The following is a 22,389-nucleotide window of genomic DNA, read 5'->3' on the forward strand; positions in this document are numbered from 1 at the left end:
ACAGTAACCCCCTTCTCACTCAAGCGAACCAATCAGAGTAGAGGAGGGCGGGACCAGTTTGTGAACAAAACGCTTCTCCAAATTCTATGTAAGCTCCAGAAAAATTCCGCCTGGACATTTTTTTAAGTCTAAAAAAAGAGGACATATCCAGGTAAAAGAGGACGTCTGGTCACCCTAATACTGGTAACTGTCTGGAAACCTATGTAAAAATGTTAAATAAACAGAATCATTATTTTAACTTGTTGAATGCCATACAGTTAAGCTTTGTCAATATTGTAATATTTTAGAAATTGATGTAATGACTGAGACACGAACGACAGAAATGATTATGATAAACAGGGTTAATATGGAGACAGTGTTGTGTTGAAGGGAGGTGATTGTTATTTAAGTTTTTGAAGATGACTGGACTAAAACGACAGCTTTAAAACGAATGAACTCTGAATGAGAAACCGGAGGGTGGCAGAAGCGAACCGCTGTAAAAACACAGAAGAAGATTCGCGCTCTTTTCTGTCACCGCGGAGCGCGAGCAGCTCTCACCGGCTTCATCTAGTAAGTATTTCAATTTAACCTTATATTATTGGATACATAATTATTTTTGTAGTTAACATCGTTAACGTTATATACGTTATTCTGTCAATTGCTGTATGTTACGTACGTAATACTGAATCGTTTTTTCAAATGACACACTTTAGCTTAGCTAAGCTAGCTCCTTTTTTCCTTTGACATAGAAAACTTTTAAATGATATGACAATAGCTCTTACATGAGTATTTTAATTTTAGTAATTATGTCTTTCGAAGGCATATTTTACAAGACAATGTTAGCATTTTTGTGGGTCTTTACATCACATTGAACCGCTTCCCTCAGGATAAGGAATAAAATAAGAAATAAAACTGCCTAAACACAAGAAGACATAAAGTGTGGTCAGTGCTGGTTTTTCGTGTAATGTAATGTTTTAAATATAATTCCACTTAAAATAATTCTTTGTTAGGACGTAGCACTGATTTTGGGATGGTGACTAATGGGTTGAAGGAGGTTGTCTTGAAAAAGATAGAAGCCTATTTATTGAGAGAGAAAAAAAAGAAACAAAAGCGTGTGAAGTAGATTATGTTTGGAGCTGTGAAGTTAGTTAAAATTTTCAAAATTAACTATGAACATTAACTAATTCGTTTTCCTTATGTAAATATGTAAAGACGGACTGCAGCAAGAAAACTAGTGGGGCAGTGACAAATGCAGGTGAGCAGAGAGAAAAGCAGATAGGAGCTTAATTGATGAAATCTTTAGCATCAGTTGTAGCATAATCGTTTGTAAAATAGTTTGTACTAAAATCTGATAATCTTGCAACATTTGAAGTTTGCAGTTTACGGTTTTTCATTAAAGATTTTTAAAGAAAATATATTGAAGTGAACAGAACGTGTACATAATCTCTAGGTGTTTAATTATAGAGCTGGAATTCAACAAGGAGTACAACTGAGGTGACTACACTTGAGCGCTCTTTCACTACACTGCACATCCTGAAGATCCTTGTTGTCCAGGCTGCCAGAGGCGAGGATACGGCTGATATTTCCATCATTGTTGAGGGCAGTGAGGTACTGACAAAATGTGACAACACAGCAAAAGCTTGCAAACTGTTGATGGAAAAGATGTATGCCATGAATCTGAGCCCAAGTGTCAAATGTGTATTTCCACACGTTTGAGGAAACTCAAACTGTTGTAAAGTACCCTTCTGCCATGTAGAACTATTCTCTATTTATTTATTTATTTATTAACTTTTCCAAACCTAGTGTTAAAATATTATTTTTTTTTATTTTAAGAGTTTTCTTATTTGGACTGATGGCCTTAGTGTAGTACATAAATGACATATATTTAAAGAAAAGTCTGAATGTAGAAGGTAGTTCTTAGGGTGTAAAACCAATTATGGAAAACAGCATTTGAATGTTAATTGGATTTAGGAAATCATGACACTGCCAATTTCAAATGTATTTTCTATGTATTGATTTTATGTACTGTTTGTACACATTGCAATTGCTGTATGTTTACATTGTTTCAAGGTTGTGTGAAAAGCAGGTACTGATCTCATTGCACTGAATGTATGTACACTGTCAGAGATTAAAGTCGTGTTCATTTCATACACCCTGTTTCACCTCCAGGACTTTTTTTGTTTTTATGTTTTTTGTTATATGTTATACACATTTCTATAATGAGAAATTACAAACATGTATCTCTCTTTCTGGAGAAGAGAATTCAGTGTACCTTTTAAGGAACAAAACTGGACTTTTAAACACTGTTGTACTTGTACCTTTTATTTTCTGAGTGTAATTTGTTATTTAATAAAGCAGTAATTTCTCCATGAACCTGATTCTATCCTTTTCTGAGGTGTGTGGGTGTGTGTGTGGGCGGTTTGTATAGAAATAAAGTATTACAACCGGTAATGAGCCAGATCTGAGCAGAGTCTGGCACTTACGGCGTGCTTCTGGCTCAAACTCAGTCGTGGTCCGGTTATCGCGATTTAATTCTGGCTTGCCGGACTAGGGCCGAGTCATTTGAGCCGTGCCTCAGCCACAACACTCGCCCAGAACTATCGACCCGCGCTACGGCCATACAGCACGGCCGGGACAACGTGGGTCGATTCAGTTTTGCTAGCTGGGAATAAACAAGCACAATTGTCTAGTTTCTAATAATCAGAGACAATTCATTTAGATTTATAGGGTTTTATTTCATTTTGCATTTTCATTTCCTCTGGGTGTTTTTGTGCTCGGTCCTTGGAGCCTCTGGAGATGATTCATTAAAGCATTTAAACATCACTTTGTCCCTTTGTTCATGCCTCTCTTTAGACTAAGTTGGTCTGCTAGCTCTGACAGGCTTTATGAGTGGCCAGAAATGTAACGGAGTTTCTTCTGTGGAAAGATTTTACAGAATACTTGTCAGTGCAGATCAGTAAATGTAATGCTGTGAGAAGAGGAAAATGAGAAGAGGGAAGTCTCAACTCACCTGAATCCAAATCTTGCTTGCTTATGGCAGGTTGTTTGCTTTTAAGATCCTCCACTGTTGCTGTTTAGCAGGTTGAAGGCCCCCAACACGTGAGGAAGCTCCTTGGCGAACAGGTCTGAAGGAAAGATTGCTTCTGTCAGTACGCTTAACACTTCACACATGATGAGCAGCACAAGACAATGTTATTGGGCATTGTGTGAGAAATGTTTACTATTCTTATCACAAAATTAATTTTTATTTGTGTTTCATTCCTCTTATAACTCTAGCCTGAATAATCTCCTAAAACACAACCATCCTCTGTTAGCATCTTACATTTGTCTTTCTGCTTAGTGCAAATGTAGTGTGTTTGGTCCAGCTGTTTAAAAATTGTACCACTCCTCAACCTGGAGGATTTCTACAGGTTAAATGGCTGCCTGAATACCACATCAAGGAAGAGGTGGCTTTCAGACAGGCAGAAGAGTCACTTGTCTGCTTGTCCTGCCTTCACTTACTGCCTCCTTCGCCAAGTATCTACAGCCTTTCTTTTGGTTGCAGGCTTCACCTGGCCTCCCTCAGGCTTCCTCTGCCTAGCATGGCCCGTATATTTGGGTATCTTGCTCCCTATCATTGTTTGAAAAACATTGAACATTGAGATCAACATTCTTTCAGCATTAATCTTCATTAAAGTCATGAATATACAATTTTGCCATGATTAATACTGGAACTTACCTGGTGCCTCGTAAGCCAAACGGTGTCGACTCATCTCGGCAGCAGCAGGGAAAGGAACATGCCTGAGGGCAGAGGGCTCTGCCAGAAACCTCGAGTCCAGGTTCTCCTTCTGAGATGAACACAAATGAAGTACAGTGAGTCTCTATCCTTAGCTGGTCACTTAAATTTGTCTTTGATCATAAGCACACTTGTCATTATAAAAGCTGTTTAACAGAGTGTCTGAGGTGTCTCACCTTCCTGACATTCTGGCAGATGCACTCCAGCTCAGGCAGCAGGAATTTAGCATGGCGCTCTGCAGCCTTGCACACCAATGCCATCCCTGTTAGTTTTTTAATCCTGTTTCAAAAGCCAGACATTAAAATTGATTAACAAGGCTAGAAATCGATGTACGTATTACTGTATCACTTCAATGCACACTTCCTTCTATCTGCTTCAGTTGGCTCGTAAATACCTTTGCACGTCCTGCTTTCTGATGAACTCAGTCACAGTCCTCTTCTGAGCATCAAAGCCTGTCCATCTGGGAATCTTGCTCCCTATATTCACAAAATATTTCTTTTAATGTTTAAAGCATCAAAAGCCTTGTCAGATATACATTACATTTAAGATTAGCTCTAAGTCGTTTACTGGATTGCTGTGGTGTTCACCAAGTTCTCTAAAACATTTGCAGTACCGAAGTGGCCTGGTTCCGTGTAGGTTTACTCACCTAGCTGGGTCAGCTGGAACTGCCTTGGTGGTGTGAGCAGCTCACGCAGTTCAGCATCAGGTGATGGTGTGATGCTGTATGGAGGTGCACTACACTCTTCAGGTGTGGACACATCCTCAATTGAGTCCCATTCACTCGAAGACCCAAAGACTGCGCAGGGAAAGCCGCTTCCTTGCTCGGTTTGTCTTTCCACTGCTTTCTCATGGCGGGTCAAGGACCTGACATTCTCGCGCAGGTGGTCCTGCAGCTCAGTGGAAATGTACCCCTGCAGAGCCGCATCCACATTGCAGATGGAGAAGTTCTCTGGGTCGAACCTTGTGGATGGCTTCTCCAGATCAACATTCACATGTTTGGTTTTAAACATGCACCGACTGCTCATGCTTTTTCGTGGTGCTTCCAGTGGTGGAGAAGGCACCAAATAGGGTCTCTGCTGAAGGGGGCTCAAGGTACTCATCTGAACCCTCTCATTTGCCCTGCTCAGAAGCCTCCTGCTGGACTCCACGTCCAAGGCTACCCTGATGGAGTTCTGAATCCTTCTGTGGATGACCTCTCGAATCTCCAGATCCACCTGCTTCTTTTGCCACAATTGTGTGAGGTAGTACCTATTAGAGCCTACATCCTGAAAATGAGAAAGACAGAACATTGACCTTACCTGTCCTACTAAACACAACGATCCACACAGGCTTTTTTATTCTTAGATACAAACCAGAATGATATAGAACATTATATTTAATAATCAGTTCTTGGTGTAGCTTTTTAATCACTCTTAATTATTTTAGGAGACATTTTAAACCATATCACCCACATTTGGCACAGCCCTGTATTCCTTAGATCTAATCAGAGTCTGAGCATGCTTTAGTCATAAGATTAATGCATTTAAGGATGTTGAGCTATAACTTATAAATCTAAAAGGAATAGTATAAATCTGGAGTTTCAGCACATTCAGGCTTTTGCTGCAATATTAATGACAAGCATTGCAAATATATGTAAGAGATAATCTTTTTTATTTTGAAAAGATAAATAAAATTTAAACATTTAAAAAATGTAAAATCTATTCCATTTTGTTAATTATCAAATAAAAAAAAGTTTAAAAATACCATATGATTTACAGGTGACTTCCTGCTGTTCTCTGTTGTAGAAAGTTTTGACATTTCTCCAGTGAGTTATTGTGTTGTGTCTTCAGAAAGATGGTTGCTCCAGAATATCAGCACAATATAAGAAGAAAGTACCGTGTGACAGGCCTTTATGTACACGCAGGCACTGGGCGAATCCTCATTATGACATCACCACACTAGGCGTGGCTAGTTGTCATAACTTCGACCAGAATCTTTCGAAACATAACAGAAACTCCCAGATGAAATGTTAAAGAACTTTCATTTGGTCAAACTGGGCTAACAGTTGTGAAAATAATAACAAAAGCTTCTTTCAGTCTTTTGATTTTTGCTTTCTTTTTTTTTCTCTTACACAAATTTCTTTGTATTTAAACTCTTTTTTTCATTCATGTTTCTTTTTCCCCCTTTATGCAACTATTTTTCTTTGTGCTTCATTTTTCATTGTTTTTTTTTTTTATAGTCTGTGCATGCTCTTGAATACTTTACCCCTCATGCACAAACCTAATCACTTTATTACTACTACCACTCATCAATGCATTTACCTCTAAGCGTTTGCTATCATACAAACATGCTAAAACCCTTAGCACCTGATTGTCTCCATGTATACCTCCCCTGCGACAAACTAACTTTACAAGCTGATAGAATATGCTTCAGCGTGCCAAGCCCTGTTCATAATCTACATCTAGGGTCTCCACCTACCCGCTGTTCAAGATTTTGTGGAGTTGGAAGGACATCATAAATTGTTCTAAGTAAAAACTCAATACGACTTGCCTCCATCGCCCACCATCCCTGTCAAGTTATCTTCCGCTTCTCTAGATTCTCCCAGTGAAGCCACTGGCCTTGTTTTACTTTACTAAATGCGTTCCATGAATCACCTGACCCAAGGCATGGTCTTTGACATTGCACTTGGCCAATCACATCCCTTAGCTCTAATGAGCTCCTGGCTACCTGCACTGCCACTCGTGGAATCCACTTCCTTCCTGCTTTTGTTATTGGTGCTGCTGATGTAACCACTGCAACCCTTCGATCTTGACAAAATCATCTCGCGACTCACATTTGCATATTTAAATTCTTCAACTAAACTTGAGTGGTAGCTTGAGTTAGGGGTGTGCGATATGATGATGCAAGATCGTGAACGATAAGAACTTGTCCATGATACACCATCACAGGAAGATTTTTGGATCGTGCTCATGCACCACATACAGTCCCCTGCAGTTTTTATTAGTTGTTTACAAACTGTGTACATATTGCACATCAGTCAAATGGGCAGACTCTCGAGACAGAGATAATGTAAGTCACTACTCTAAAATGTAGGACTACTGAATTAAAACCAAAAGAATTTGTTATTCCATACATGAGACCTCTTCCTCGCAAAAACACAAACAAAACAAAGAAAAAAAAAACTGTGGCGCCATGAAGCCTGAAGAGCCCACAAGCACACACAAACGATACCAGTGCTTACGTAGGTTGTCCCCTTCAAAACAAGACAGAATTTGAGTCAATCCACTTGTTAGTTTGTGTAAAGTTGACTTGCAAAAAGAAAGAAAATAAAAATCAGTCCAAAATAAAATACAACAAATAATAAAAAAGAATTCTTAAATATGTTCCCCGCGGATCTCTGCTATAACCGTGTATCCATCAAGTCTGTAAACCAATCAGGGGCGATGCTCAACCAAGGAAGCATGGAAGCAACCAAACTTCCTAACGTACGCGCACAGCGAGAGACCACACAGACAGTATAAACAACAATCAAAACAATAAATAAGTTTTCAAAGCTTAGATTCCTTTCATTGCCTGTCCTTTCCCTACAGAGACCATTTAAACACAGGAGTGGGGTGAGGGAAGCAGCCTCACTCTAGAGCTAATCAGGGAAAGCTCCCTCCTTCCAACGCATCTGGCCTTAAAAGGGAAGAGTACTGGGTTAGAAACAAGACTATATCAGAATAAATCTAGGGGAGTCAGAACATTTTTCCTCTTTGGTGAGGGTAAAAAGCCATTTGGAGAGGTGCATGAGATTAGTTTGTCAAGGAAGAGAAAATGCTTTTATTAAGCCTAGATAATCATTTTTTGTCTGCAATAAAATGAATAATTTTTCTTATGGAGAGGTTGGGGTCTTTGAAGATTCCTAAAGAAGATTTCAAAGATAATTCCAAATTAAATTTTAAAAAGTGCCTAAAATGTGTTATTTGTTTGATCATATTTTGACTACTAAAAATTCATTTCAATATCTTTAAAAATTCTGAAGGCTTTTCAGTAAAATTACTTTATAAAACTGCCTTTAGTTTATTCACTGCATCAAGATTCGAGTATGTAATTTCAGGCAGAAAATGGAAAAAAATACCTGGAGTGTTAAGAGGATAACCCTTTCCATCCTCTCTACCTCCGTGATCAAAACGTCATAAATTTTCACCACAATTTCAACTTCCCTGGCAGATATGATATATCAATGCTATTAATGGCCTTCACCTATTCAGCCTTTATTCCCCACAACTAGGTTTGTATCATTTAGCGCTGCACTATATGGAGGACCAAACCTGCCAAATCTAAAAATGTACTAATTAATTACTCAATAAAATTTATTTACTCCACAATTCATTTATTTATTAATTAATTTTTTGCATTCATTTATTTCCCAATTTATTTTTACCTTGCTCTTATATTTTTTATTGCTCTTATATGGTAATAAGGGGGCTGTCTAGCAATGATGTCACAGAGCCTGAACTTTCTTATTGGATGATCGATGTCCAATGCCGTAGATCGATTCTACATGTCTTGCTCCATCAGCCATCTTCTAAAGTATAGTAATGGCGACCTACAGGTCATTAAAAAATCCATCCAAATATTTTCCTCTACGGCTTTTCCTTTGACAATCTACAGACATCTAGACTTGCTTGGTTTAACATTCAGCCTAGCCAACCTTAGATTATAATTTAACTTCCCCAGCAACCGCCATGTGCAAGGCACAGTAGTCGTCAGGTTGTCATGTCGTCCATATAAGGCCTGATTGGGGGGAAAAGGCAGTGTCACTTTACGTTCACATGACACTGGCACATGCCAGTAGACAATACTGGTTAGGGCGAGTACAGTAACCCCCTTCTCACTCAAGCGAACCAATCAGAGTAGAGGAGGGCGGGACCAGTTTGTGAACAAAACGCTTCTCCAAATTCTATGTAAGCTTCAGAAAAATTCCGCCTGGACATTTTTTTAAGTCTAAAAAAGAGGATATGTCCAGGTAAAAGAGGACGTCTGGTCACCCTAATACTGGTAACTGTCTGGAAACCTATGTAAAAATGTTAAATAAACAGAATCATTATTTTAACTTGTTGAATGCCATACAGTTAAGCTTTGTCAATATTGTAATATTTTAGAAAATTGATGTAATGACTGAGACACGAACGACAGAAATGATTATGATAAACAGGGTTAATATGGAGACAGTGTCGTGTTGAAGGGAGGAGATTGTTATTTAAGTTTTTGAAGATGACTGGACTAAAACGACAGCTTTAAAACGAATGAACTCTGAATGAGAAACCGGAGGGTGGCAGAAGCGAACCGCTGTAAAAACACAGAAGAAGATTCGCGCTCTTTTCTGTCACCGCGGAGCGCGAGCAGCTCTCACCGGCCTCAGGGAACAGCTTCATCTAGTAAGTATTTCAATTTAACCTTATATTATTGGATACATAATTATTTTTGTAGTTAACATCGTTAACGTTATATACGTTATTCTGTCAATTGCTGTATGTTACGTACGTAATACTGAATCGTTTTTTCAAATGACACACTTTAGCTTAGCTAAGCTAGCTCCTTTTTTCCTTTGACATAGAAAACTTTTAAATGATATGACAATAGCTCTTACATGAGTATTTTAATTTTAGTAATTATGTCTTTCGAAGGCATATTTTACAAGACAATGTTAGCATTTTTGTGGGTCTTTACATCACATTGAACCGCTTCCCTCAGGATAAGGAATAAAATAAGAAATAAAACTGCCTAAACACAAGAAGACATAAAGTGTGGTCAGTGCTGGTTTTTCGTGTAATGTAATGTTTTAAATATAATTCCACTTAAAATAATTCTTTGTTAGGACGTAGCACTGATTTTGGGATGGTGACTAATGGGTTGAAGGAGGTTGTCTTGAAAAAGATAGAAGCCTATTTATTGAGAGAGAAAAAAAAGAAACAAAAGCGTGTGAAGTAGATTATTTTTGGAGCTGTGAAGTTAGTTAAAATTTTCAAAATTAACTATGAACATTAATTCGTTTTCCTTATGTAAATATGTAAAGACGGACTGCAGCAAGAAAACTAGTGGGGCAGTGACAAATGCAGGTGGGCAGGGACAAATGCAGGTGGGCAGAGAGAAAAGCAGATAGGAGCTTAATTGATGAAATCTTTAGCATCAGTTGTAGCATAATCGTTTGTAAAATAGTTTGTACTAAAATCTGATAATCTTGCAACATTTGAAGTTTGCAGTTTACGGTTTTTCATTAAAGATTTTTAAAGAAAATATATTGAAGTGAACAGAACGTGTACATAATCTCTAGGTGTTTAATTATAGAGCTGGAATTCAACAAGGAGTACAACTGAGGTGACTACACTTGAGCGCTCTTTCACTACACTGCACATCCTGAAGATCCTTGTTGTCCAGGCTGCCAGAGACGAGGATACGGCTGATATTTCCATCATTGTTGAGGGCAGTGAGGTACTGACAAAATGTGACAACACAGCAGAAGCTTGCAAACTGTTGATGGAAAAGATGTATGCCATGAATCTGAGCCCAAGTGTCAAATGTGTATTTCCACACGTTTGAGGAAACTCAAACTGTTGTAAAGTACCCTTCTGCCATGTAGAACTATTCTCTATTTATTTATTTATTTATTTATTAACTTTTCCAAACCTAGTGTTGAAATATTATTTTTTTTATTTTAATAGTTTTCTTATTTGGACTGATGGCCTTAGTGTAGTACATAAATGACATATATTTAAAGAAAAGTCTGAATGTAGAAGGTAGTTCTTAGGGTGTAAAACCAATTATGGAAAACAGCATTTGAATGTTAATTGGATTTAGGAAATCATGACACTGCCAATTTCAAATGTATTTTCTATGTATTGATTTTATGTACTGTTTGTACACATTGCAATTGCTGTATGTTTACATTGTTTCAAGGTTGTGTGAAAAGCAGGTACTGATCTCATTGCACTGAATGTATGTACACTGTCAGAGATTAAAGTCGTGTTCATTTCATACACCCTGTTTCACCTCCAGGACTTTTTTTGTTTTTATGTTTTTTGTTATATGTTATATACATTTCTATAATGAGAAATTACAAACATGTATCTCTCTTTCTGGAGAAGAGAATGCAGTGTACCTTTTAAGGAACAAAACTGGACTTTTAAACACTGTTGTACTTGTACCTTTTATTTTCTGAGTGTAATTTGTTATTTAATAAAGCAGTAATTTCTCCATGAACCTGATTCTATCCTTTTCTGAGGTGTGTGTGTGTGGGCGGTTTGTATAGAAATAAAGTATTACAACCGGTAATGAGCCAGATCTGAGCAGAGTCTGGCACTTACGGCGTGCTTCTGGCTCAAACTCAGTCGTGGTCCGGTTATCGCGATTTAATTCTGGCTTGCCGGACTAGGGCCGAGTCATTTGAGCTGCGCCTCAGCCAAAACACTCGCCCAGAACTATTGACCCGCGCTACGGCCATACAGCACGGCCGGGACAACGTGGGCCGATTCAGTTTTGCTAGCTGGGAATAAACAAGCACTATTGTCTAGTTTCTAATAATCAGAGACAATTCATTTAGATTTATAGGGTTTTATTTCATTTTGCATTTTCATTTTCTCTGGTTGTTTTTGTGCTCGGTCCTTGGAGCCTCTGGAGATGATTCATTAAAGCATTTAAACATCACTTTGTCCCTTTGTTCATGCCTCTCTTTAGACTAAGTTGGTCTGCTAGCTCTGACAGGCTTTATGAGTGGCCAGAAATGTAACGGAGTTTCTTCTGTGGAAAGATTTTACAGAATACTTGTCAGTGCAGATCAGTAAATGTAATGCTGTGAGAAGAGGAAAATGAGAAGAGGGAAGTCTCAACTCACCTGAATCCAAATCTTGCTTGCTTATGGCAGGTTGTTTGCTTTTAAGATCCTCCACTGTTGCTGTTTAGCAGGTTGAAGGCCCCCAACACGTGAGGAAGCTCCTTGGCGAACAGGTCTGAAGGAAAGATTGCTTCTGTCAGTACGCTTAACACTTCACACATGATGAGCAGCACAAGACAATGTTATTGGGCATTGTGTGAGAAATGTTTACTATTCTTATCACAAAATTAATTTTTATTTGTGTTTCATTCCTCTTACAACTCTAGCCTGAATAATCTCCTAAAACACAACCATCCTCTGTTAGCATCTTACATTTGTCTTTCTGCTTAGTGCAAATGTAGTGTGTTTGGTCCAGCTGTTTAAAAATTGTACCACTCCTCAACCTGGAGGATTTCTACAGGTTAAATGGCTGCCTGAATACCACATCAAGGAAGAGGTGGCTTTCAGACAGGCAGAAGAGCCACTTGTCTGCTTGTCCTGCCTTCACTTACTGCCTCCTTCGCCAAGTCTCTACAGCCTTTCTTTTGGTTGCAGGCTTCACCTGGCCTCCCTCAGGCTTCCTCTGCCTAGCATGGCCCGTATATTTGGGTATCTTGCTCCCTATCATTGTTTGAAAAACATTGAACATTGAGATCAGCATTCTTTCAGCATTGATCTTCATTAAAGTCATGAATATACAATTTTGCCATGATTAATACTGGAACTTACCTGGTGCCTCGTAAGCCAAACGGTGTCGACTCATGTCGGCAGCAGCAGGGAAAGGAACATGCCTGAGGGCAGAGGGCTCTGCCAGAAACCTCGAGTCCAGGTTCTCCTTCTGAGATGAACACAAATGAAGTACAGTGAGTCTCTATCCTTAGCTGGTCACTTAAATTTGTCTTTGATCATAAGCACACTTGTCATTATAAAAGCTGTTTAACAGAGTGTCTGAGGTGTCTCACCTTCCTGACATTCTGGCAGATGCACTCCAGCTCAGGCAGCAGGAATTTAGCATGGCGCTCTGCAGCCTTGCACACCAATGCCATCCCTGTTAGTTTTTTAATCCTGTTACAAAAGCCAGACATTAACATTGATTAACAAGGCTAGAAATCGATGTACGTATTACTGTATCACTTCAATGCACACTTCCTTCTATCTGCTTCAATTGGCTCGTAAATACCTTTGCACGTCCTGCTTTCTGATGAACTCAGTCACAGTCCTCTTCTGAGCATCAAAGCCTGTCCATCTGGGAATCTTGCTCCCTATATTCACAAAATATTTCTTTTAATGTTTAAAGCATCAAAAGCCGTGTCAGATATACATTACATTTAAGATTAGCTCTAAGTGGTTTACTGGATTGCTGTGGTGTTCACCAAGTTCTCTAAAACTATTGCAGTACCGAAGTGGCCTGGTTCCGTGTAGGTTTACTCACCTAGCTGGGTCAGCTGGAACTGCCTTGGTGGTGTGAGCAGCTCACGCAGTTCAGCATCAGGTGATGGTGTGATGCTGTATGGAGGTGCACTACACTCTTCAGGTGTGGACACATCCTCAATCGAGTCCCATTCACTCGAAGACCCAAAGACTGCGCAGGGAAAGCCGCTTCCTTGCTCGGTTGGTCTTTCCACTGCTTTCTTATGGCGGGTCAAGGACCTGACATTCTCGCGCAGGTGGTCCTGCAGCTCAGTGGAAATGTACCCCTGCAGAGCCGCATCCACATTGCAGATGGAGAAGTTCTCTGGTTCGAACCTTGGGGATGGCTTCTCCAGATCAACATTCACATGTTTGATTTTAAACATGCACCGACTGCTCACGCTTTTTCGTGGTGCTTCCAGTGGTGGAGAAGGCACCAAATAGGGTCTCTGCTGAAGGGGGCTCAAGGTACTCATCTGAACCCTCTCATTTGCCCTGCTCAGAAGCCTCCTGCTGGACTCCACGTCCAAGGCTACCCTGATGGAGTTCTGAATCCTTCTGTGGATGACCTCTCGAATCTCCAGATCCACCTGCTTCTTTTGCCACAATTGTGTGAGGTAGTACCTATTAGAGCCTACATCCTGAAAATGAGAAAGACAGAACATTGACCTTACCTGTCCTACTAAACACAACGATCCACACAGGCTTTTTTATTCTTAGATACAAACCAGGATGATATAGGGATTTAATAATCAGTTCTTGGTGTAGCTTTTTAATCACTCTTAATTATTTTAGGAGACATTTTAAACCATATCACCCACATTTGGCACAGCCCTGTATTCCTTAGATCTAATCAGAGTCTTAGCATGCTTTAGTCATAAGATTAATGCATTTAAGGATGTTGAGCTATAACTTATAAATCTAAAAGGAATAGTATAAATCTGGAGTTTCAGCACATTCAGGCTTTTGCTGCAATATTAATGACAAGCATTGCAAATATATGTAAGAGATAATCTTTTTTATTTTGAAAAAAAATAAAATAAATAAATTTAATAAATTAATTGAAAGTTAAGGCAATGGCAAGTCATTTAAAAAATGTAAAATCTATTCCATTTTGTTAATTATCAAATAAAAAAAAGTTTAAAAATACCATATGATTTACAGGTGACTTCCTGCTGTTCTCTGTTGTAGAAAGTTTTGACATTTCTCCAGTGAGTTATTGTGTTGTGTCTTCAGAAAGATGGTTGCTCCAGAATATCAGCACAATATAAGAAGAAAGTACCGTGTGACAGGCCTTTATGTACACGCAGGCACTGGGCGAATCCTCATTATGACATCACCACACTAGGCGTGGCTAGTTGTCATAACTTCAACCAGAATCTTTCGAAACATAACAGAAACTCCCAGATGAAATGTTAAAGAACTTTCATTTGGTCAAACTGGGCTAACAGTTGTGAAAATAATAACAAAAGCTTCTTTCAGTCTTTTGACTTTTGCTTTCTTTTTTTTCTATTACACAGATTTCTTTGTATTTGAACTCTTTTTTCATTCATGTTTCTTTTTCCCCCTTTATGCAACTATTTTTCTTTGTGCTTCATTCTTCATGGTTATTTTTTTTTATAGTCTGTGCATGCTCTTGAATACTTTACCCCTCATGCACAAACCTAATCACTTTATTACTACTACCACTCGTCAATGCATTTACCTCTAAGCGTTTGCTATCATACAAACATGCTAAAACCCTTAGCACCTGATTGTCTCCATGTATACCTCCCCTGCGACAAACTAACTTTACAAGCTGATAGAATATGCTTCAGCGTGCCAAGCCCTGTTCATATTCTACATCTAGGGTCTCCACCTACCCGCTGTTCAAGATTTTGTGGAGTTGGAAGGACATCATAAATTGTTCTACGTAAAAACTTAATACGACTTGCCTCCATCGCCCACCATCCCTGTCAAGTTATCTTCCGCTTCTCTAGATTCTCCCAGTGAAGCCACTGGCCTTGTTTTACTTTACTAAATGCGTTCCATGAATCACCTGACCCAAGGCATGGTCTTTGACATTGCACTTGGCCAATCACATCCCTTAGCCCTAATGAGCTCCTGGCTACCTGCACTGCCACTCGTGGGTTCCACTTCCTTCCTGCTTTTGTTATTGGTGCTGCTGATGTAACCACTGCAACCCTTCGATCTTGACAAAATCATCTCGCGACTCACATTTGCATATTTAAATTCTTCAACTAAACTTGAGTGGTAGCTTGAGTTAGGGGTGTGCGATATGATGATGCAAGATCGTGAACGATAAGAACTTGTCCATGATACACCATCACAGGAAGATTGTTGGATCGTGCTCATGCACCACATACAGTCCGCTGCAGTTTTTATTAGTTGTTTACAAACTGTGTACATATTGCACATCAGTCAAATGGGCAGACTCTCGAGACAGAGATAATGTAAGTCACTACTCTAAAATGTAGGACTACTGAATTAAAACCAAAAGAATTTGTTATTCCATACATGAGACCTCTTCCTCGCAAAAACACAAACAAAACAAAGAAAAAAAAAAACTGTGGCGCCATGAAGCCTGAAGAGCCCACAAGCACACACAAACGATACCAGTGCTTACGTAGGTTGTCCCCTTCAAAACAAGACAGAATTTGAGTCAATCCACTTGTTAGTTTTTGTAAAGGTGACTTGCAAAAAGAAAGAAAATAAAAATCAGTCCAAAATAAAATACAACAAATAATAAAAAGAAATTCTTAAATATAAACAACAATCAAAACAATAAATAACAATAAATAAGTTTTCAAAGCTTAGATTCCTTTCATTGCCTGTCCTTTCCCTACAGAGACCATTTAAACACAGGAGTGGGGTGAGGGAAGCAGCCTCACTCTAGAGCTAATCAGGGAAAGCTCCCTCCTTCCAACGCATCTGGCCTTAAAAGGGAAGAGTACTGGGTTAGAAACAAGACTATATCAGAATAAATCTAGGGGAGTCAGAACATTTTTCCTCTTTGGTGAGGGTAAAAAGCCATTTGGAGAGGTGCATGAGATTAGTTTGTCAAGGAAGAGAAAATGCTTTTATTAAGCCTAGATAATCATTTTTTGTCTGCAATAAAATGAATAATTTTTCTTATGGAGAGGTTGGGGTCTTTGAAGATTCCTAAAGAAGATTTCAAAGATAATTCCAAATTAAATTTTAAAAAGTGCCTAAAATGTGTTATTTGTTTGATCATATTTTGACTACTAAAAGTTCATTTCAATATCTTTAAAAATTCTGAAGGCTTTTCAGTAAAATTACTTCATAAAACTGCCTTTAGTTCATTCACTGCATCAAGATTCGAGTATGTAATTTCAGGCAGAAAATGGAAAAAATACCTGGAGTGTTAAGAGGATAACCCTTTCCATCCTCTCTACCTCCGTGATCAAAACGTCATGAATTTTCACCACAATTTCAACTTCCCTGGCAGATATGATATATCAATGCTATTAATGGCCTTCGCCTATTCAGCCTTTATTCCCCACAACTTGGTTAGTATCATTTAGCGCTGCACTATATGGAGGACCAAACCTGCCAAATCTAAAAATGTACTAATTAATTACTCAATAAAATTTATTTACTCCACAATTCATTTATTTATTAATTAATTTTTTGCATTCATTTATTTCCCAATTTATTTTTACCTTGCTCTTATATTTTTTATTGCTCTTATATGGTAATAAGGGGGCTGTCTAGCAATGATGTCACAGAGCCTGAACTTTCTTATTGGATGATCGATGTCCAATGCCGTAGATCGATTCTACATGTCTTGCTCCATCAGCCATCTTCTAAAGTATAGTAATGGCGACCTACAGGTCATTAAAAAATCCATCCAAATATTTTCCTCTACGGCTTTTCCTTTGACAATCTACAGACATCTAGACTTGCTTGGTTTAACATTCAGCCTAGCCAACCTTAGATTATAATTTAACTTCCCCAGCAACCGCCATGTGCAAGGCACAGTAGTCGTCAGGTTGTCATGTCGTCCATATAAGGCCTGATTGGGGGGAAAAGGCAGTGTCACTTTACGTTCACATGACACTGGCACATGCCAGTAGACAATACTGGTTAGGGTGAGTACAGTAACCCCCTTCTCACTCAAGCGAACCAATCAGAGTAGAGGAGGGCGGGACCAGTTTGTGAACAAAACGCTTCTCCAAATTCTATGTAAGCTTCAGAAAAATTCCGCCTGGACATTTTTTTAAGTCTAAAAAAGAGGATATGTCCAGGTAAAAGAGGACGTCTGGTCACCCTAATACTGGTAACTGTCTGGAAACCTATGTAAAAATGTTAAATAAACAGAATCATTATTTTAACTTGTTGAATGCCATACAGTTAAGCTTTGTCAATATTGTAATATTTTAGAAAATTGATGTAATGACTGAGACACGAACGACAGAAATGATTATGATAAACAGGGTTAATATGGAGACAGTGTCGTGTTGAAGGGAGGAGATTGTTATTTAAGTTTTTGAAGATGACTGGACTAAAACGACAGCTTTAAAACGAATGAACTCTGAATGAGAAACCGGAGGGTGGCAGAAGCGAACCGCTGTAAAAACACAGAAGAAGATTCGCGCTCTTTTCTGTCACCGCGGAGCGCGAGCAGCTCTCACCGGCTTCATCTAGTAAGTATTTCAATTTAACCTTATATTATTGGATACATAATTATTTTTGTAGTTAACATCGTTAACGTTATATACGTTATTCTGTCAATTGCTGTATGTTACGTACGTAATACTGAATCGTTTTTTCAAATGACACACTTTAGCTTAGCTAAGCTAGCTCCTTTTTTCCTTTGACATAGAAAACTTTTAAATGATATGACAATAGCTCTTACATGAGTATTTTAATTTTAGTAATTATGTCTTTCGAAGGCATATTTTACAAGACAATGTTAGCATTTTTGTGGGTCTTTACATCACATTGAACCGCTTCCCTCAGGATAAGGAATAAAATAAGAAATAAAACTGCCTAAACACAAGAAGACATAAAGTGTGGTCAGTGCTGGTTTTTCGTGTAATGTAATGTTTTAAATATAATTCCACTTAAAATAATTCTTTGTTAGGACGTAGCACTGATTTTGGGATGGTGACTAATGGGTTGAAGGAGGTTGTCTTGAAAAAGATAGAAGCCTATTTATTGAGAGAGAAAAAAAAGAAACAAAAGCGTGTGAAGTAGATTATTTTTGGAGCTGTGAAGTTATTTAAAATTTTCAAAATTAACTATGAACATTAATTCGTTTTCCTTATGTAAATATGTAAAGACGGACTGCAGCAAGAAAACTAGTGGGGCAGTGACAAATGCAGGTGGGCAGGGACAAATGCAGGTGGGCAGAGAGAAAAGCAGATAGGAGCTTAATTGATGAAATCTTTAGCATCAGTTGTAGCATAATCGTTTGTAAAATAGTTTGTACTAAAATCTGATAATCTTGCAACATTTGAAGTTTGCAGTTTACGGTTTTTCATTAAAGATTTTTAAAGAAAATATATTGAAGTGAACAGAACGTGTACATAATCTCTAGGTGTTTAATTATAGAGCTGGAATTCAACAAGGAGTACAACTGAGGTGACTACACTTGAGCGCTCTTTCACTACACTGCACATCCTGAAGATCCTTGTTGTCCAGGCTGCCAGAGACGAGGATACGGCTGATATTTCCATCATTGTTGAGGGCAGTGAGGTACTGACAAAATGTGACAACACAGCAGAAGCTTGCAAACTGTTGATGGAAAAGATGTATGCCATGAATCTGAGCCCAAGTGTCAAATGTGTATTTCCACACGTTTGAGGAAACTCAAACTGTTGTAAAGTACCCTTCTGCCATGTAGAACTATTCTCTATTTATTTATTTATTTATTTATTTATTTATTTATTTATTAACTTTTCCAAACCTAGTGTTAAAATATTATTTTTTTTTATTTTAAGAGTTTTCTTATTTGGACTGATGGCCTTAGTGTAGTACATAAATGACATATATTTAAAGAAAAGTCTGAATGTAGAAGGTAGTTCTTAGGGTGTAAAACCAATTATGGAAAACAGCATTTGAATGTTAATTGGATTTAGGAAATCATGACACTGCCAATTTCAAATGCATTTTCTATGTATTGATTTTATGTACTGTTTGTACACATTGCAATTGCTGTATGTTTACATTGTTTCAAGGTTGTGTGAAAAGCAGGTACTGATCTCATTGCACTGAATGTATGTACACTGTCAGAGATTAAAGTCGTGTTCATTTCATACACCCTGTTTCACCTCCAGGACTTTTTTTGTTTTTATGTTTTTTGTTATATGACACATTTCTATAATGAGAAATTACAAACATGTATCTCTCTTTCTGGAGAAGAGAATGCAGTGTACCTTTTAAGGAACAAAACTGGACTTTTAAACACTGTTGTACTTGTACCTTTTATTTTCTGAGTGTAATTTGTTATTTAATAAAGCAGTAATTTCTCCATGAACCTGATTCTATCCTTTTCTGAGGTGTGTGGGTGTGTGTGTGTGGGCGGTTTGTATAGAAATAAAGTAATACAACCGGTAATGAGCCAGATCTGAGCAGAGTCTGGCACTTACGGCGTGCTTCTGGCTCAAACTCAGTCGTGGTCCGGTTATCGCGATTTAATTCTGGCTTGCCGGACTAGGGCCGAGTCATTTGAGCCGTGCCTCAGCCACAACACTCGCCCAGAACTATTGACCCGCGCTACGGCCACACAGCACGGCCGGGACAACGTGGGCCGATTCAGTTTTGCTAGCTGGGAATAAACAAGCACTATTGTCTAGTTTCTAATAATCAGAGACAATTCATTTAGATTTATAGGGTTTTATTTCATTTTGCATTTTCATTTTCTCTGGGTCCTTTTGTGCTCGGTCCTTGGAGCCTCTGGAGATGATTCATTAAAGCATTTAAACATCACTTTGTCCCTTTGTTCATGCCTCTCTTTAGACTAAGTTGGTCTGCTAGCTCTGACAGGCTTTATGAGTGGCCAGAAATGTAACGGAGTTTCTTCTGTGGAAAGATTTTACAGAATACTTGTCAGTGCAGATCAGTAAATGTAATGCTGTGAGAAGAGGAAAATGAGAAGAGGGAAGTCTCAACTCACCTGAATCCAAATCTTGCTTGCTTATGGCAGGTTGTTTGCTTTTAAGATCCTCCACTGTTGCTGTTTAGCAGGTTGAAGGCCCCCAACACGTGAGGAAGCTCCTTGGCGAACAGGTCTGAAGGAAAGATTGCTTCTGTCAGTACGCTTAACACTTCACACATGATGAGCAGCACAAGACAATGTTATTGGGCATTGTGTGAGAAATGTTTACTATTCTTATCACAAAATTAATTTTTATTTGTGTTTCATTCCTCTTACAACTCTAGCCTGAATAATCTCCTAAAACACAACCATCCTCTGTTAGCATCTTACATTTGTCTTTCTGCTTAGTGCAAATGTAGTGTGTTTGGTCCAGCTGTTTAAAAATTGTACCACTCCTCAACCTGGAGGATTTCTACAGGTTAAATGGCTGCCTGAATACCACATCAAGGAAGAGGTGGCTTTCAGACAGGCAGAAGAGCCACTTGTCTGCTTGTCCTGCCTTCACTTACTGCCTCCTTCGCCAAGTCTCTACAGCCTTTCTTTTGGTTGCAGGCTTCACCTGGCCTCCCTCAGGCTTCCTCTGCCTAGCATGGCCCGTATATTTGGGTATCTTGCTCCCTATCATTGTTTGAAAAACATTGAACATTGAGATCAACATTCTTTCAGCATTGATCTTCATTAAAGTCATGAATATACAATTTTGCCATGATTAATACTGGAACTTACCTGGTGCCTCGTAAGCCAAACGGTGTCGACTCATCTCGGCAGCAGCAGGGAAAGGAACATGCCTGAGGGCAGAGGGCTCTGCCAGAAACCTCGAGTCCAGGTTCTCCTTCTGAGATGAACACAAATGAAGTACAGTGAGTCTCTATCCTTAGCTGGTCACTTAAATTTGTCTTTGATCATAAGCACACTTGTCATTATAAAAGCTGTTTAACAGAGTGTCTGAGGTGTCTCACCTTCCTGACATTCTGGCAGATGCACTCCAGCTCAGGCAGCAGGAATTTAGCATGGCGCTCTGCAGCCTTGCACACCAATGCCATCCCTGTTAGTTTTTTAATCCTGTTTCAAAAGCCAGACATTAAAATTGATTAACAAGGCTAGAAATCGATGTACGTATTACTGTATCACTTCAATGCACACTTCCTTCTATCTGCTTCAGTTGGCTCGTAAATACCTTTGCACGTCCTGCTTTCTGATGAACTCAGTCACAGTCCTTTTCTGAGCATCAAAGCCTGTCCATCTGGGAATCTTGCTCCCTATATTCACAAAATATTTCTTTTAATGCTTAAAGCATCAAAAGCCTTGTCAGATATACATTACATTTAAGATTAGCTCTAAGTGGTTTACTGGATTGCTGTGGTGTTCACCAAGTTCTCTAAAACTATTGCAGTACCGAAGTGGCCTGGTTCCGTGTGGGTTTACTCACCTAGCTGGGTCAGCTGGAACTGCCTTGGTGGTGTGTGCAGCTCACGCAGTTCAGCATCAGGTGATGGTGTGATGCTGTATGGAGGTGCACTACACTCTTCAGGTGTGGACACATCCTCAATTGAGTCCCATTCACTCGAAGACCCAAAGACTGCGCAGGGAAAGCCGCTTCCTTGCTCGGTTTGTCTTTCCACTGCTTTCTCATGGCGGGTCAAGGACCTGACATTCTCGCGCAGGTGGTCCTGCAGCTCAGTGGAAATGTACCCCTGCAGAGCCGCATCCACATTGCAGATGGAGAAGTTCTCTGGGTCGAACCTTGGGGATGGCTTCTCCAGATCAACATTCACATGTTTGGTTTTAAACATGCACCGACTGCTCATGCTTTTTCGTGGTGCTTCCAGTGGTGGAGAAGGCACCAAATAGGGTCTCTGCTGAAAGGGGCTCAAGGTACTCATCTGAACCCTCTCATTTGCCCTGCTCAGAAGCCTCCTGCTGGACTCCACGTCCAAGGCTACCCTGATGGAGTTCTGAATCCTTCTGTGGATGACCTCTCGAATCTCCAGATCCACCTGCTTCTTTTGCCACAATTGTGTGAGGTAGTACCTATTAGAGCCTACATCCTGAAAATGAGAAAGACAGAACATTGACCTTACCTGTCCTACTAAACATAACGATCCACACAGGCTTTTTTATTCTTAGATACAAACCAGAATGATATAGAACATTATATTTAATAATCAGTTCTTGGTGTAGCTTTTTAATCACTCTTAATTATTTTAGGAGACATTTTAAACCATATCACCCACATTTGGCACAGCCCTGTATTCCTTAGATCTAATC

At 39.1% G+C, this 22,389-nt stretch overlaps 3 protein-coding genes across 7 annotated transcripts; all 3 read right to left on the reverse strand.

Annotated features, from left to right (window-relative positions):
* Positions 1–2,764: 2,764 nt before the first annotated feature.
* LOC136669618 (uncharacterized) lies at positions 2,765–6,336 on the reverse strand. 3 transcript variants are annotated; one of them, XM_066646821.1, is made up of 8 exons: positions 6,284–6,336; positions 4,401–5,019; positions 4,149–4,230; positions 3,931–4,033; positions 3,698–3,806; positions 3,481–3,589; positions 2,990–3,104; positions 2,765–2,895 (listed from the first exon to the last, which is right to left on the reverse strand). In XM_066646821.1, the coding sequence occupies exons 1-7, from the start codon at positions 6,287–6,289 to the stop codon at positions 3,011–3,013; spliced, it is 1,122 nt and encodes a 373-aa protein (XP_066502918.1). In that variant the 5' UTR covers positions 6,290–6,336; the 3' UTR covers positions 2,765–2,895; positions 2,990–3,010. The 3 variants fall into 3 exon arrangements, with proteins under 3 accessions (XP_066502918.1, XP_066502917.1, XP_066502919.1); XM_066646820.1 differs by lacking the exon at positions 6,284–6,336 and adding an exon at positions 5,498–5,607; XM_066646822.1 differs by lacking the exons at positions 3,481–3,589; positions 6,284–6,336 and adding an exon at positions 5,498–5,607.
* A 5,012-nt stretch (positions 6,337–11,348) lies between these two features.
* On the reverse strand, positions 11,349–14,985 carry LOC136690865 (uncharacterized). 3 transcript variants are annotated; one of them, XM_066663038.1, is made up of 8 exons: positions 14,933–14,985; positions 13,021–13,639; positions 12,769–12,850; positions 12,551–12,653; positions 12,318–12,426; positions 12,101–12,209; positions 11,610–11,724; positions 11,349–11,515 (listed from the first exon to the last, which is right to left on the reverse strand). In XM_066663038.1, exons 1-7 carry the CDS (start codon positions 14,936–14,938, stop codon positions 11,631–11,633), a joined length of 1,122 nt encoding a protein of 373 aa, XP_066519135.1. In that variant the 5' UTR covers positions 14,939–14,985; the 3' UTR covers positions 11,349–11,515; positions 11,610–11,630. The 3 variants fall into 3 exon arrangements, with proteins under 3 accessions (XP_066519135.1, XP_066519050.1, XP_066519225.1); XM_066662953.1 differs by lacking the exon at positions 14,933–14,985 and adding an exon at positions 14,149–14,258; XM_066663128.1 differs by lacking the exons at positions 12,101–12,209; positions 14,933–14,985 and adding an exon at positions 14,149–14,258.
* A 4,916-nt stretch (positions 14,986–19,901) lies between these two features.
* On the reverse strand, positions 19,902–22,004 carry LOC136673770 (uncharacterized). The gene is made up of 7 exons (XM_066649515.1): positions 21,551–22,004; positions 21,299–21,380; positions 21,081–21,183; positions 20,848–20,956; positions 20,631–20,739; positions 20,140–20,254; positions 19,902–20,045 (listed from the first exon to the last, which is right to left on the reverse strand). The coding sequence occupies exons 1-6, from the start codon at positions 22,002–22,004 to the stop codon at positions 20,161–20,163; spliced, it is 951 nt and encodes a 316-aa protein (XP_066505612.1). The 3' UTR covers positions 19,902–20,045; positions 20,140–20,160.
* Between the last annotated feature and the right edge of the window lie 385 nt (positions 22,005–22,389).

This window comes from Hoplias malabaricus, chromosome 1, assembly GCF_029633855.1.
Source record: "Hoplias malabaricus isolate fHopMal1 chromosome 1, fHopMal1.hap1, whole genome shotgun sequence".
In the NCBI taxonomy this organism is placed as follows: Eukaryota; Metazoa; Chordata; class Actinopteri; order Characiformes; family Erythrinidae; genus Hoplias; species Hoplias malabaricus.

Coding starts and splice junctions, on each gene's coding strand:
- LOC136669618 (XM_066646820.1), bottom strand. CDS start 5,551: ATGTCAAAACTTTCTACAACAGAGAACAGCAGGAAGTCACCTGTAAAT. Junction 5,020..5,497: donor AGTCACCTGTAAATCATATG/GTATTTTTAAAC, acceptor TCTCATTTTCAG/GATGTAGGCTCTAATAGGTA. Junction 4,231..4,400: donor GTTCCAGCTGACCCAGCTAG/GTGAGTAAACCT, acceptor TTGTGAATATAG/GGAGCAAGATTCCCAGATGG.
- LOC136690865 (XM_066662953.1), bottom strand. CDS start 14,202: ATGTCAAAACTTTCTACAACAGAGAACAGCAGGAAGTCACCTGTAAAT. Junction 12,851..13,020: donor GTTCCAGCTGACCCAGCTAG/GTGAGTAAACCT, acceptor TTGTGAATATAG/GGAGCAAGATTCCCAGATGG. Junction 12,427..12,550: donor TCTGCCAGAATGTCAGGAAG/GTGAGACACCTC, acceptor TGTTCATCTCAG/AAGGAGAACCTGGACTCGAG.
- LOC136673770 (XM_066649515.1), bottom strand. CDS start 22,004: ATGAGTACCTTGAGCCCCTTTCAGCAGAGACCCTATTTGGTGCCTTCT. Junction 21,381..21,550: donor GTTCCAGCTGACCCAGCTAG/GTGAGTAAACCC, acceptor TTGTGAATATAG/GGAGCAAGATTCCCAGATGG. Junction 20,255..20,630: donor GAGACTTGGCGAAGGAGGCA/GTAAGTGAAGGC, acceptor TCTTTCCTTCAG/ACCTGTTCGCCAAGGAGCTT.